Here is a 13,357-nt window from a genome sequence, read left to right on the forward strand (position 1 = left end):
ATGGAGTGGGACCCATCTGCGAAGGGCAGCGTGTATGGACTTGGTCAAACGCCGGCGTACGACCACTCAACAAACTGTCCAGCTGAACGATCGTTTTACGCTCTCAAAAGGTTGAAAGACTACCATAGAACAACAGTGACAGAAGAAAAGCTTAGCAACTTGGCAGTTCTACGAATTGAAAACGATATTACAAGGACACTGGACTACGAGGATGTGATAAATATCTTCACAGAGCGAGGAGCAAGACGTAGAACATTCTGGTACATTTTGGATGAGTCATAATAGAATTATTACCAATTTACGAAATTTATAGGTTATATATGCTCATTAAATGTGAGGGCGGCATTTTACTGCGGGCCTGGGGGCGGGAAATACCTTAATACGCCACTGCCCTAGTTGTTTAGGCTATAATAATAAAGGTGCATCTACACGGTTCAATTTTTCATGCGTTTACGCATGCAATCTGGGGAGAATATTGAAAGAAGCAAATTGAAAACGTTCAATTAAGATACATGCAAATTTTGTGTCTACACGGTGCGCCGTGTTGAACGTCATCTTCACTACGTATAGGCCTATAGAGGGTGAATCTTCTCATCCTGCGGATTGAGAAGTTATACATGTCTATGGTACCGGCGTTTTACAGACTATACCGTAAACGCAATTTCCTGCGTTGTATAACTTTCGGCCGAATTGGCTGCTACGTACCGCACTGAGCACAAGTGGCTGGAACTATTTATTTACAGGCAACTTCAATGTTTAGAACAGCGGTACACAACCTGCGGCCCGCCACTATGTTTGCTGCGGCCCTATAGTAAAGTTTCAAACTTAAAATTTAAAAAAATATTTGATCAAACTGGTATTATTAATTACTATAAATTACAGTAATCACTAATTAGTAAGACGTTTTTGTAAATTATTTATTATTGCAGGATGTCTGCGGCCCTTCAAAAGAACATTTTCTTTTATTTAATATTGGCCCGCAGTATTCATAAGGTTGAATGTTCTACTCATTCGGACAGAAAACATGCTTTTCTAGAATGTTCTCGAAACACAGGTAGATTATGAAAAAAAAAATAAGTACTTATCCAGAGCCGTGATTTGAACCCGGACCTGCACCGGGACAATACAGCGTGTTAATCGTTGCGCTATTACAGCACAGTAACATAGTTCAACCACAGTCTAGTATATACAGTCACGAAGCTTGAGTTGTTGAGGGTACTAGAAACAATAGACTGTACCGATACTATTTCGCATTGTCTGTAATGGGGCGATATTAGCGATCCTAGTGGTCAGCAACTATCTATGGATGCATATTGAGCTTCGTGACTATATATACTACTAGCACAGTCTACTATATACAGTCGCGAAGCTTGAGGTGATTTTTTGCAAATCTCGTGATAAAGCGCTCCAAGCGGTTAGCAACTGGAAACAATAGACTGTCCACGGTCGACTTTGGACTGTGTCGTATTTCCATCGAGTGCTAGCTCGTTGCGTATTTCACATTGATGCTTGTGAAATGTTCGTTATTGGTTGTAATGAAAATGTTAATGGCTAAATACAATAATTGGAATAATAAATATTTTACTAGAGACGTAGAAAAAATAAGTTTATTTTAATGAAATTATTGATCACCAGGGAACGGATTTATATGGACTAAAAATATATGAAATATGTAAATATATATGTAGTTATTTTTACCAAAATATGGAATTAAATATGGATTTTTACCAAAATATGGAATTAAATATGGACTTAAAATTATAAAAAAATGACTATGTACGTTAAATATTGGTACATTTTAATCAAACTAAACAAAAAATATAATGGACGTACCTTATCTTCCAATGTAGTTTCAACAAAACACAATTTTTATTGTCTGTTACCATAACAATAGGTTACAAACATTTCTTTCAAGTGCTGAAAAGTGAATCTTCTTCTATTGTCTCTGAGGATAGATTTATACTGACTAAAAGAGCGTTCGACGTCACAAGAAGTAACTGGTACATAATTCAATTTCACAATGTCTGCTGGGGATAAGTCCAAGTTAATCTTCACTGTTGATTCACCACTCATCACAGCAACAACCTTTTGTAGTTCTTCATATCCAGGGTTTTTTGAAAGTACAGTGTCCACCTTAGCTCTTACTGCATCTGCAACTTTACCTCTACCACGATTCAGTTGTTCCACAGTACTATTTATAATTTCAAAACTTTCAGATAGTGAAAGGTGCCTATTTTGGAGACTTTTGAGCGTTTTTATGATGCATGAAAATGTATGCTGAATGTGAGCTAAGTCATTCTTCACACTTATGTCACAGGTAACTGTTTTCGCAGTATCAATTGAGACTGCATCTTCAGAGTCCAATGCAAGGAGAACATTGTTAATAGAGTCTATATGTTCGGCATAATATTCAACTGCTTCTAGCCATGTACCCCATCTAGTTAAAATTGGCTTTGGTGGCAATGGAATTTCAGGGTACATTTCTTTCAACACGTTAACTCTACTGGGAGCTTTGAGAAATACTTTTTTCACTGATGAAATCAACAAATCTACTTTAGGGAAATTGTCTCTGACCACTTCTGCCACACGATGAAATGCATGCGCCACACAAGTAAAATGAGTCAATTTAGGATATACAACAGATAATGCTTGTCCAGCTTTGACCATATAAGGGGCAGCATCGCTAATAAAGAATAACACATTATCGTACATAATACCCCTTGGCCACAGGATACCCATAGCTTCGTTGAACAGTTTAACTATAGTTTTGTTATTGCACTTTTCTAGAACATCACAATGTAAAAGAATTCGTTCAGAATATTGTTCACTTAACAAACCGATAACTACATTACCAACAAGTCTACCTTCTTTGTCGGGAGTCTCATCAATGGAAACCCAAATTGAACTATCTTTAATTTCATCTCTTATCTTCTGTATTGTCTCATCGTAGATGGATGGAGCATACGTCTTCCTAAGTGTTGACTCATCCGGGATTGTATGTTGAGTATATTTTTCAAGGAATTCCCTGAAGACCTTATTCTTTAGTTTGTAGAGAGGAATATCAGCAGAGATGAGAGAACGGCACAGGTCGATGTTAAACTCAGATCTTACATTCGATGTTGTTGGTTGTGTTAAAAACAATTGTCTCTGCTTGGAATTTAGTTGTTTGTTGGCCTGATGTTTACTAGTTGTAATGTGTTGTTGCACCAGGAACTTTTGTGTAGATGATACTGCACACTGACACAAATTACAAAATAATATTTTATTGTCAGTTGATAAACCATCTTCTTTAAATTCTGAAATGTAACTTGTTAGTTTTGATTTTAAATTGACTGAATGACGTACTTTTGGCATATTTACCGTCTTTATAGTATGATTTACAAAACTGAACCTATGTGTACTCTGACTGGCATTTAACTGTTGAGCTGCACAACTGAAGTCTGTTAAAAATTTTAAATTAAATTAATACAGTTTTGTAACTTACTTTCCCATTGTTGATAGGACTGCTAATTTTCAAATAACTCTGATGTTAAAGGGATTACTGAACATGTGTTTAAATCTCTATTGTTGAAATGTATTTTTAAAAGTTAATGGAATTTTGTTTTGTTTTATTGTTAAACCTAATATAATATGGACTGTTTTATATGAAATATGGAAAATATATGGAAATTAACGAAAATATGTACTAAACTCTAAAATATGGAAAAATATGGAAAATAAAAGTAGGATTTTTCAACCCTACACATTGTGAAACATAAAGATAATGCAAAATATAAATTATATTAGCTTTATAAGTAAATATGTATTTACATATAAATCCTTTCCCTGTTGATCACGTTTTATTTCAATTCTGGTGGGATTATTATTGCTTAGGCCTACTTTTTTTTTCAAAGGATATGTTTTTAATTGTAGCTGTTAATTTTGTTGTTATTTTTATTTGTTACTTTACTAGAGACGTAGAAAAAGTCTGTTACAATAAAATTTATTGATCACTTTTTATTTCCAATTCTGTTGAGATTATTATTGCTTAACCTCATCCCACTTTGTTAACTACGTAAGCCTACACTACAAGTACCGGTACACGTAAGTTACTCCATTAATTCATATTTCCATTATTATTGTTGTAAAGGGAAATGAAAATTAATATTTTTTGGTTTCATAGCTAATTATCACTATAATCTTGAATGAGTGAAGCGATTATAGTACATTTCAGTTCGTTTTGCACAAACAAAAATAACATTAACCTATTTCTTGCAGGTATCTTCGAGTTTATGGTGGAATTTAATATACTTGATTAAAATAACAAATTAACTTTATGCATTTAATATTTCAATAATGGAAGGAAGGTGTTAATTTTTCCAAAAGAACATAACGAAAGTGTAACATATTTTGTCGTCTACTAGGAGAGAGATCTGCGATGATGAGGCGATAGTAGCGATCCTAGTGGTGGGCAACTACCCATGTTTGCATTTTTACTACATATTGAGCTTCGCGACTGTATATAGTAGACTGTGCTACTAGACTGTGGTTCAACATCGTAGCCTTATCGGACGGGGTGGTGAATGCGATGTGAGCACCTGCATTTCGCATCGTCTGTAAAATGCAGGTTTGCCTAGTTACCAATCCGCAGAATGAGAAGATTCACTCTGTATATTAATTAATAAATATTAATCCAATACTTACGCCTACTTGATTCGCAAACTATTGTGGTTGAATCAAACACTCCATAGGCACTCATATTTGCGATAATCTTCAAAAAGCTAAACGTACTTGCCGCCATTTTCAGCTTAAAAGGTCCACCATCACTAAACAAAAGAATAGTTTATTCACGGCCACCTAAAACATTCAGTTGCTCGCTATATATGCTACTGTTGCACTTGGAACGAAATACGCACAAGATACCCAGTCCACCAACGATGGGTAGCTTTCAATTGCTGCATGCGCTTTCATTTTTAGTGGAAAAAAGCATGCATAATTGAATGCGTTTCGTTCACTCTTGCATGCATTGCTTAAATGCTTAAGGTGAATTACACGGTTCAACTTTTCTTTCAACTTTAAGTTGTCACAAATAAACAATAAATTTAATACACACGGCCAATTACGTAAGATACGAGTTTCAACTGTTTATACTTAACGTTTCGAATGACGGTAGACTATTATTAATTTATTATTGTATTATGTAACTACAAAGGAACAGAACACTTTCAGTGACCCCTAAATCATTTTAGATGAACCCGTAAGTACTTCATTTTTCAGAGCAGTTCAATACATTCCCGCTTCAGGATATATCGAATCTACTGCCATATTTCTTCGCTCAATAAAACTTTTTTTCATGTTGTGGTACGGCGGCACTTTCAAATGTTTTATGTCAGCTTTGAGGTTGTGCTTTACTATTGCTCATGATATTCTTAGCATTCCTTATTACGACGATGTTTTAAATATAATTTCATAATTTTATGCGTTATAAAATTTAACCATAATTACAGTGTTTGTTATGTAATTCATAAAAAATCATTAGAACTTATATTATAAATATTGAAATGGATGAGTGTTATTTTGAATTCTTTTGTCCTCTTCCAAGAGAAAAATCTAGAGAAGAATATATGCTGAAAAAATGGGAAGAACGTTATGCAATAAAAGTTAAGCAAGAAAGAAATGTTATGAAGAAGTTACAATATGAAATGGCAGTAATGAATATAAAATATCCCTTTTTAGAAGCTTCACAACGTAGAGGTCATGCACTTGCAAAACTGAAAATACCTACATTCATGGGACAAATGCCAAAGTAAGTTGATAACAATCTGAAAAGAAAACTCTTTTGTGTTTGTTGGTTCTATAGGTGATTAGGTAATGCACTACTTACCTTACTAACTTTTGTTCAATTTTTAAAGTGTAAGAATAATTGCATCGTAAATAATTGTTGTGAACGTAATAATTATGTATGCTCCAGTTTGATTGTTTTAAATTTGTTTCCAGGTTAAAATGAGGGAAAGTGAAGCATATCATGACATGCACTTATACAGTACAATTTCTTAGTGGTTATACACTCAACTATAAAAAATGCCAGTCTAACATATAACAATAGTTTCTTGAAATAATCTAAGTTGACTGCTAATGAATATATTTTAGCAACTTTGACAATAACAAATAACTAAACAATACCGGTAAAGAAAGATTCACAAAAGATAGACTTGTGCATTAGTTAGTGTGTAGGATATCGTAAAATGGGACCCTTGAACCACTAAGAAATAGACACATTCACGTCACTCCTAATGCCATAAAGATTAATAGTCTTAGAATAAATGCAGTAAAGAGAAATTAGGAAATAAAATTAATTTAAAAAGTCTGGTATTTAAGGACACCCCTAATAAACCACCTTCCCCACACTTTCCAGAGACTACTGCGACTTCACTATTAAAACACGACGTAATTTCTATGTACCGTATTTATTTTTTCCTTTCCTGTACTCTGCATTTTATTTTTTTTAAGAATTGAGTGCATGTATTTTCAACATTCTAACTTATATTCTCTTTAGCATTGAAACAATTTGGCATTTAGTGGACGCCTTATAAAAACATAAATAGCAAAACAGGGTATGGAAAGATGAGGCTAACACATTTACTTTTATCCTTTTTCAGTTTAAAAACAATTTATCAGTTGGCATCACCTAGTAACAAGGATGATCTTTTCCAAATTGTCTCTGAAATCAACACCAAGCTCAAGAAGGGCAAGAAGTCCAAACTTGTCAATGACACGAGTATGAAGAAGAGAACTATCCAAATTTATGAAGACTTTGAAGAACTCAATGAAGACACGTCACACAGCAGCTCATATGTCCTTCCAGATTTCACTAATAAGTTGTTCAAAACACACAGTCCACCTTTAAAAACTATAAACTATGTTAATATTTCAGAAGAAGAGAAAACAACTGTGTATAATGAAAACACACTTCTGAAAAAGAGAAGAGAACCTGAAACATTAACTAAAAAACGTGAAAAAATTCTGAACACGACCCCAAATAAGTCAGAGAGTTTAGAGCAGGGAACTGATCGTTTAGAAATGTCAACACATACTTACCATGCTAGAATGGATACTAAACTAAGAAAACAACCTAACCAAAAGTTGTGTGAAGATTCTGAAAAAATCAACGAAAATTATGCTAATTCACGAAATAAATCTTTTCCTTCACGTAGAATTTTTAAGGAAATTCAGAATTTACCTTCTAATACTGAACACTATGGAAAACCTTCAAATTTAGATGGTTTTGAGTTAGATGATTATAAACGAAAAAATTATCAGTTAGGGAAAAGTAAAAAGAATTGTCGCATTACTGATAAGGAAGAAAACTTAATGTTAAGTGTGGAGAAGAAAAGAAAAAGACCTAAAAATAAGAATAAGAAGAGTAAACGAAAATTATTTTGGACTTCAATGTGCAAAACAAATGAAGATAAGGAAAATGAAATTTTTGACTCTGATCAGGACGAGGACAACTATAATGGAAGTCTTGAAATGCATAACAAAAACGAATGTGGAAAACAAAAGCAAACAATCAGAGATCCACTTGCCTTTGACGTCAGATTGCCATGTTCAACTCCAAAAGCAAAGAAATCGCATAATCCATACAATATCAACTCTGAGCTGTCAGATTATCCCAGCTGTTCGCCTAAATTCAGTGACAAATCTCTTTGTCTAGAGACAGAAACGGAAACAGATATTCTACCTCAGTGTTCGCCTCTTCAGTATGCACCTGTTGACATCTACTCTGTAAGTATATCGAAGTAAATATGTTAATGGGGGGGAGGAGGGAGACATTTTTAAGCAACAAATAATCACCATCATGATCATCATAATTTGTCATGAATCATCAACAAAATCATTATTATTGTAACCTCTTCATCGTCATTATTAAGTAAGTTAGCATTATATTCACCATAAAATTCTGTATAGGTTATTGGTTTCGTTAATTTATACAGAAAGAAATAGAATACACTTAATTAACATGAACTAATAGACGCATAATTAGACACTGGTACATAATTTAAACTAACAGTAATTACTCACTAGAATACATGATTGATTTTTTTTACTAAATACTTTTATAATCCCTGACAATTTATTAAACTTTTGCCTATAATTAGTGGATCTTTTTTTTTCTGGCTATTTTTAGTATACTCTATCTTGTGTAGGTTTAATTTATTCTTTGTGCCCTATTAGTTAATATCACTGTCGTTTCGATACGTTTCTTTCTCGTTAATAGTATAAATCTATATAATACAGTGAGATCATTGCTAATACTCCTTCAAATCTGAAAACTTCTCGGCATCAGTGCATGCTATTTAATTTACAAATTATTCTAATACATTTTGTTTTGCAATACTACTAAATTTCTTTTCATGTTTGCATTGATAGTAGTCCATGCCACCATAAGTCAATATCAATGCAATAAGTTAAGGAAAAATACTCCATAATGTACCATTTTTAAAGTTTGCTTGTCGAAGTACCTCGATAACAATAGCAAAAAGATTCCTTTGCTAATTTTATTAGACTACATATAAAATCAAATCATCTGATTGAGGTTCTGGCTGATACGTATACTTATCTATTATCAGGCAGTACATCTCACTTGACGATATGTGTCAGAGGAAGAACAATTGTTTGTATGCATCTGAAATCTGACTAGTGTAATATGTACAGTAGCTAGTTGGTGATGTATGCAATGGAGGAAGAAAGGAACTTGCCACCCTATCCCATTATCTCCTGGCCTAGTTGCTTCATAAGTGGTATCACTTGTGAGGTTCAGACCTGTCTTCGGACAGTTGACTAAACAACATATAAAATCAATATGTGCACCCCAAGTAAAATTTTTAACAATGTATAAACTCAAAAAAAAAAAAAAAAAAAAAAACTGTTACTAACTTATAATCAATGTCTTCTTCAGCTGCTACGATGTTCGCAATCATGGATGTGAGAAAAATCTGTTTTTTTTTTAATCAAGGAAGCTGTTTTTTATTTAAACCATTTTTTTTTGTTCAAATAATTTATACTTTTAACATTAATCACAAATGAAATTGATACTAAAACTTTGTGTTGTACTGTAAACCTCTTCTGTGTATATTTCAACTAGACTGTGACTATAAATTAAGACTTTATAGTAGTACATATTAAGTTTTTTGACTTGTTCCATATTCTAGCTGTGAAGCAATGTACGCATACCATGGAATATTATTAAATACAATACAACACAACAATGAACAATGAAACAGCATTTGCTTTGCAATATCACACTGACTTTATTATATTAATAATAGTTATAAACTGATATATAAAGAAAGAGAAAAAAACTAAATAAACTTTGTAGGTTGGTTATATAACTTTAAAATGGTCACAGTCCTGCCATCTATCCGCAATATGCAGAACCTGAATCACGCAAGTGAAGTGGGTAGGCATTGGATATACACAGATTTGTTTTTGTTTTATTTATTTATATACCAGTACTTAACTGCAAAAGATGGTAAAATTCTTTATTTTTACATCACTGTTTAAAATGCATAATAACTAACTTTGCTTTCATATTTGTAGTCATCACAAGAAAGTTCTTCAGACAACACCGATCGATTGGCATATTTCTCACCTCCAGAATCTTCCCTAAAGAAGAAAAGGATGAATCATATATTTCTGGAAGAGAAAAATGAAGCGTCATCGAACGAAGATTGTAATACAAGGTAATCTTTACCGAACTTCAGTTCACAACAGTAAGAACTTAAATAGGTGCCAGTACTGGTAGTCTATTCATTGTTAATCATTTTGAAATGTAGGCCTATTAATGTCCAGTGCTAAGTCTCTTATGTATTACAGTTGAGAGAAACAATGTAGGCAGATGATACTATTCTCCTTAACACTGCTCAACTCCATGTTCTTGGACAAAGTCTGAAATTTAAAACTCCTTATACAGAGCTGTCAAGGATCCTCATGGTAACTAAGTGAGATCACTGGTCAGGAAGAGTGAGATTCAAGGAAAATGTGTGAGACAACAAATTTCTTTTATATACTTGTATCCATTTATTTCACAATTAATCTAGGAAACCACAATTTTTTTATAATGCAAATTATTTTTATGCAATATTCATAAGTTTTTTGGAAAAGAACAGAACACAAAATAAGTTAATATATTCCAAATATTGTACTTTAATTGTAAACGATACAAATCTCACTCTTTATTGCAATGTGTTTTATTATAGCCTCCTGATGCGTTTCTTTCTTAGCATTAGCAACTACTTCTTTCAGCAGTGGTTCGAATGTGTGGCATGGTTCAGAATGGCCATTTTCATGGTCTAGACAGATAATAATGCACCATCCACGTTCAATGAAGGTCTAAAAGCTGTTTCATTTTTCCTTATCATAGAAAAACACGTTCTTTGCCAGCATTAGAATGTAAAATTATCAAAACCAATTTTGCAACCTCAGATAGTCTCTTGTACCTCATTTCTCCATTTGCTAGTTTCATCTGAGCCCAGATCACATATATATATATATATATATATATATATATATATATATATAACAGATTGCTCATCCCTATGTTAAAATCGGTAGCACTTTGAAGAGAACAACTGCCAGGATCGCCACTCGTCACCGTAAACGAACACGAGATTGCTGTACGGTCGCTAATGCAATTCAAATGGGAGTTATGACGTGACTTCTTATGTAACAACTAGATGGCAGCATAGTAAACCTGACAAAAGTTGTTACCGTCAAAGCCTATAAGGCCAAGCAATCTGGGTAGGCTATATATTATATATTATGATATAGGATCTGAGATAAATATGCCCAAAAATTACATCCTTTCGGTAAATGTACCGACTTACTTGCACCTCATCTTGGACTTTAGCATTTTTCCACACATCTTCAGGGATACTGTCTTCTATTAAAATTGTGTAATCCACAAATGCGTGAGATTTCAGCTCGAGTGCATGTGAGCGTGAGATTGGCCTCGAATTAATGTCTATCATGCACTTGGCAGGTCTGCCTTATAGTTAGTTATTACACCTTTATGTTACAGTTAGCAGATAAAAGAACCAGTACAGCTAACAATTCAAACATATAATTTACGCAAAATATGTATCATGTAATTTTATGCGGCCAACCCTGCACTTGCTACAGTTGAGGCGGTAGCCGGAAAAGGGGCCCATGGGTCTATAGGCCCTTTTTCGGGAGAATATTTAATTCGATTCTCCGTGTTAAAATCTACTTGCTTACGTATTTTCGTTTCAATATCTTGTAAACAGAGGGCAGGGTAGCTAATTGAATGAATCCATGCACTCTTACGTAGTTTTGAAACGCAGCAAACATCAACACAGTCAGCTTGAGACAGGCACTGCAAGCAGTATAATTGTGTTGTGTGTAGTAGTTGTGATCAGTCTGTGTGCGATCTGAATTGTTTAAAAATGGAGAACATAAACGAAAAAAGAGGAGAGAGGGCATGAAAATGAACTTAAAACGAGGAGACAGAAAAATGAATAAACAACATGATAATACGTATATGCTATTATTGAAGGTACGTTTTTGCACCAGTTATTTCTGCTGTCAGAAGGAATGTTTCTCCAAATTCACTGCTGATGAACAGGAAGATCTCTTCGAAATATTTTACAGTGGGCAAAGTTATTGCAGGATACTACAGTGGCAGGCTTGTTATCAAAAAAGTCTTTTAGTCGTAAATGTAACTTAAAATCCAAATGTAAGTCATGAAAATGCATGAACATATTCTCTGCGTCGACGTGGTGTTCAGCAAGAGGTGTGTCGTCAAATGATTTTGGGACTCTTCAAAATTTCTGCCAAAAGACAGAGTAATACAAGGGAAAATATTGAAAGGTGAAACATTTGAGGAAAAAGGGGGTTCTCATGAAAACAGACCATATAAAATGAACAACAATATAATGGGATTTACTGCAGTCCATCTACAATCCATCCCACATAGCAAGATCTAATATTGTCAACTACCCCAAACCTAAATATCAAGATTCTCTTTGAGTTATTCTGTGATTATTACAAAGAAAAGACTGGTGAAAGACTGAATTTGAAGTACAAAACATATTTCAAATATTTCAAACAGTTGGCTTGACAACATCATTGAAGAGAGCAAAATTGCATTGGGAGAAAACATCAATGAAGATGATTCTCAAAGTGAGTGTGAGTCCATCCAGGATGTGCACTAAAGTGTAAACTGCACTATGTGAGTCCATTCTAGATTAATATTAAATAACCTGTAATCTGTATTCTGTACCCAATAGATATTCTTGATTCTCAAGTATTCGGTACAGTTTATGTCGTAACTGTCAGATATATGTAAGAAATAAAATTTTACTAAATTGATTATGAAATTGTAAACCACTGTAATGTGCGCCGTTCAATGCTGATATTAAAATTTCTGCTAAAATATAATCATATTGAAAGTATTTTTATAAAATAAACTTGTTCTCTGGAAAAAGGGCCTATAAAATGGTTCATAAAATATATTATTTTATTAACACTATTAAAGTCGGAATTTATTATTTAACAAAAACTTGTAGACAAATCACTTTCATTTTGTTGTGTGCCTATAAGCTGCTATTATGAACTATAACAATTTTGTTGGGCCACCTGTGCTTATCTTCTTAAGTCTAGTCCCAGCCATGCAACTAACAAGAACAACACGACAAACAGCAAAATCACACGCACGGCTTTGCTAGATTCACGGAGCTCGACATTAAACTGCTTGTAATTACATACGTCTAATTACCGATACTTGCATATTAGTAGACATCAATGAATTTTAAATAGTTAAGTTAGAGTGATATGTGTTATAAGTGAAAAGCCCAATATGGTCTTAATAATAACATACAGCATAGACAACTACAGAAATTCAGCGACTTCAAAAAGTGCTCCATTTTAAAGACAATGATTTTTGAAATAGGACCAGCAGAAACCGCCCTATTTAACGGCATAAACGATTGACCAACACAGCCATTCCAACAAGCTCACATAGAATTTTACATGTTATATTTCATATAGTGTTTTTAAATTGTTTAAACTTTATCTTATTGTATTTTACATCGTATTTTAAGTGTATGTTATTGTGAACTAGAAACACTGACCTAGGCTAAGAAATCACAACGAACTACCACTATGTTAACTCTAACAAGGCTTAGACATTACGATAAGCAATATGAAACCAAATACTAAATTCATAAAACACCATGAGGCTAGGTTTTCATTACATACTGTCAACATAATGCACTAACATCTGATGATGATACATAAGTAGTATCGAAAACCTTAATGTTATAAAAAACTATTTAAGAAGATAAGTACAGGTGGCCCA

At 33.5% G+C, this 13,357-nt stretch overlaps 1 protein-coding gene across 1 annotated transcript in view; it reads left to right on the plus strand.

The window, feature by feature from the left end:
* Positions 1-13,357, plus strand: part of LOC138698971 (uncharacterized) — a 23,763-nt gene continuing 10,406 nt past the window's right edge. Inside the window, exons 1-3 of the mRNA XM_069825159.1 lie at positions 1-260; positions 6,639-7,764; positions 9,580-9,722. Of these exons, the coding sequence (XP_069681260.1) occupies positions 1-260; positions 6,639-7,764; positions 9,580-9,722 (1,529 nt within the window). The remainder of the gene's footprint in view (positions 261-6,638; positions 7,765-9,579; positions 9,723-13,357) is intronic.

The sequence above is a fragment of the Periplaneta americana genome, chromosome 4, assembly GCF_040183065.1.
Source record: "Periplaneta americana isolate PAMFEO1 chromosome 4, P.americana_PAMFEO1_priV1, whole genome shotgun sequence".
Taxonomy (NCBI): domain Eukaryota; kingdom Metazoa; phylum Arthropoda; class Insecta; order Blattodea; family Blattidae; genus Periplaneta; species Periplaneta americana.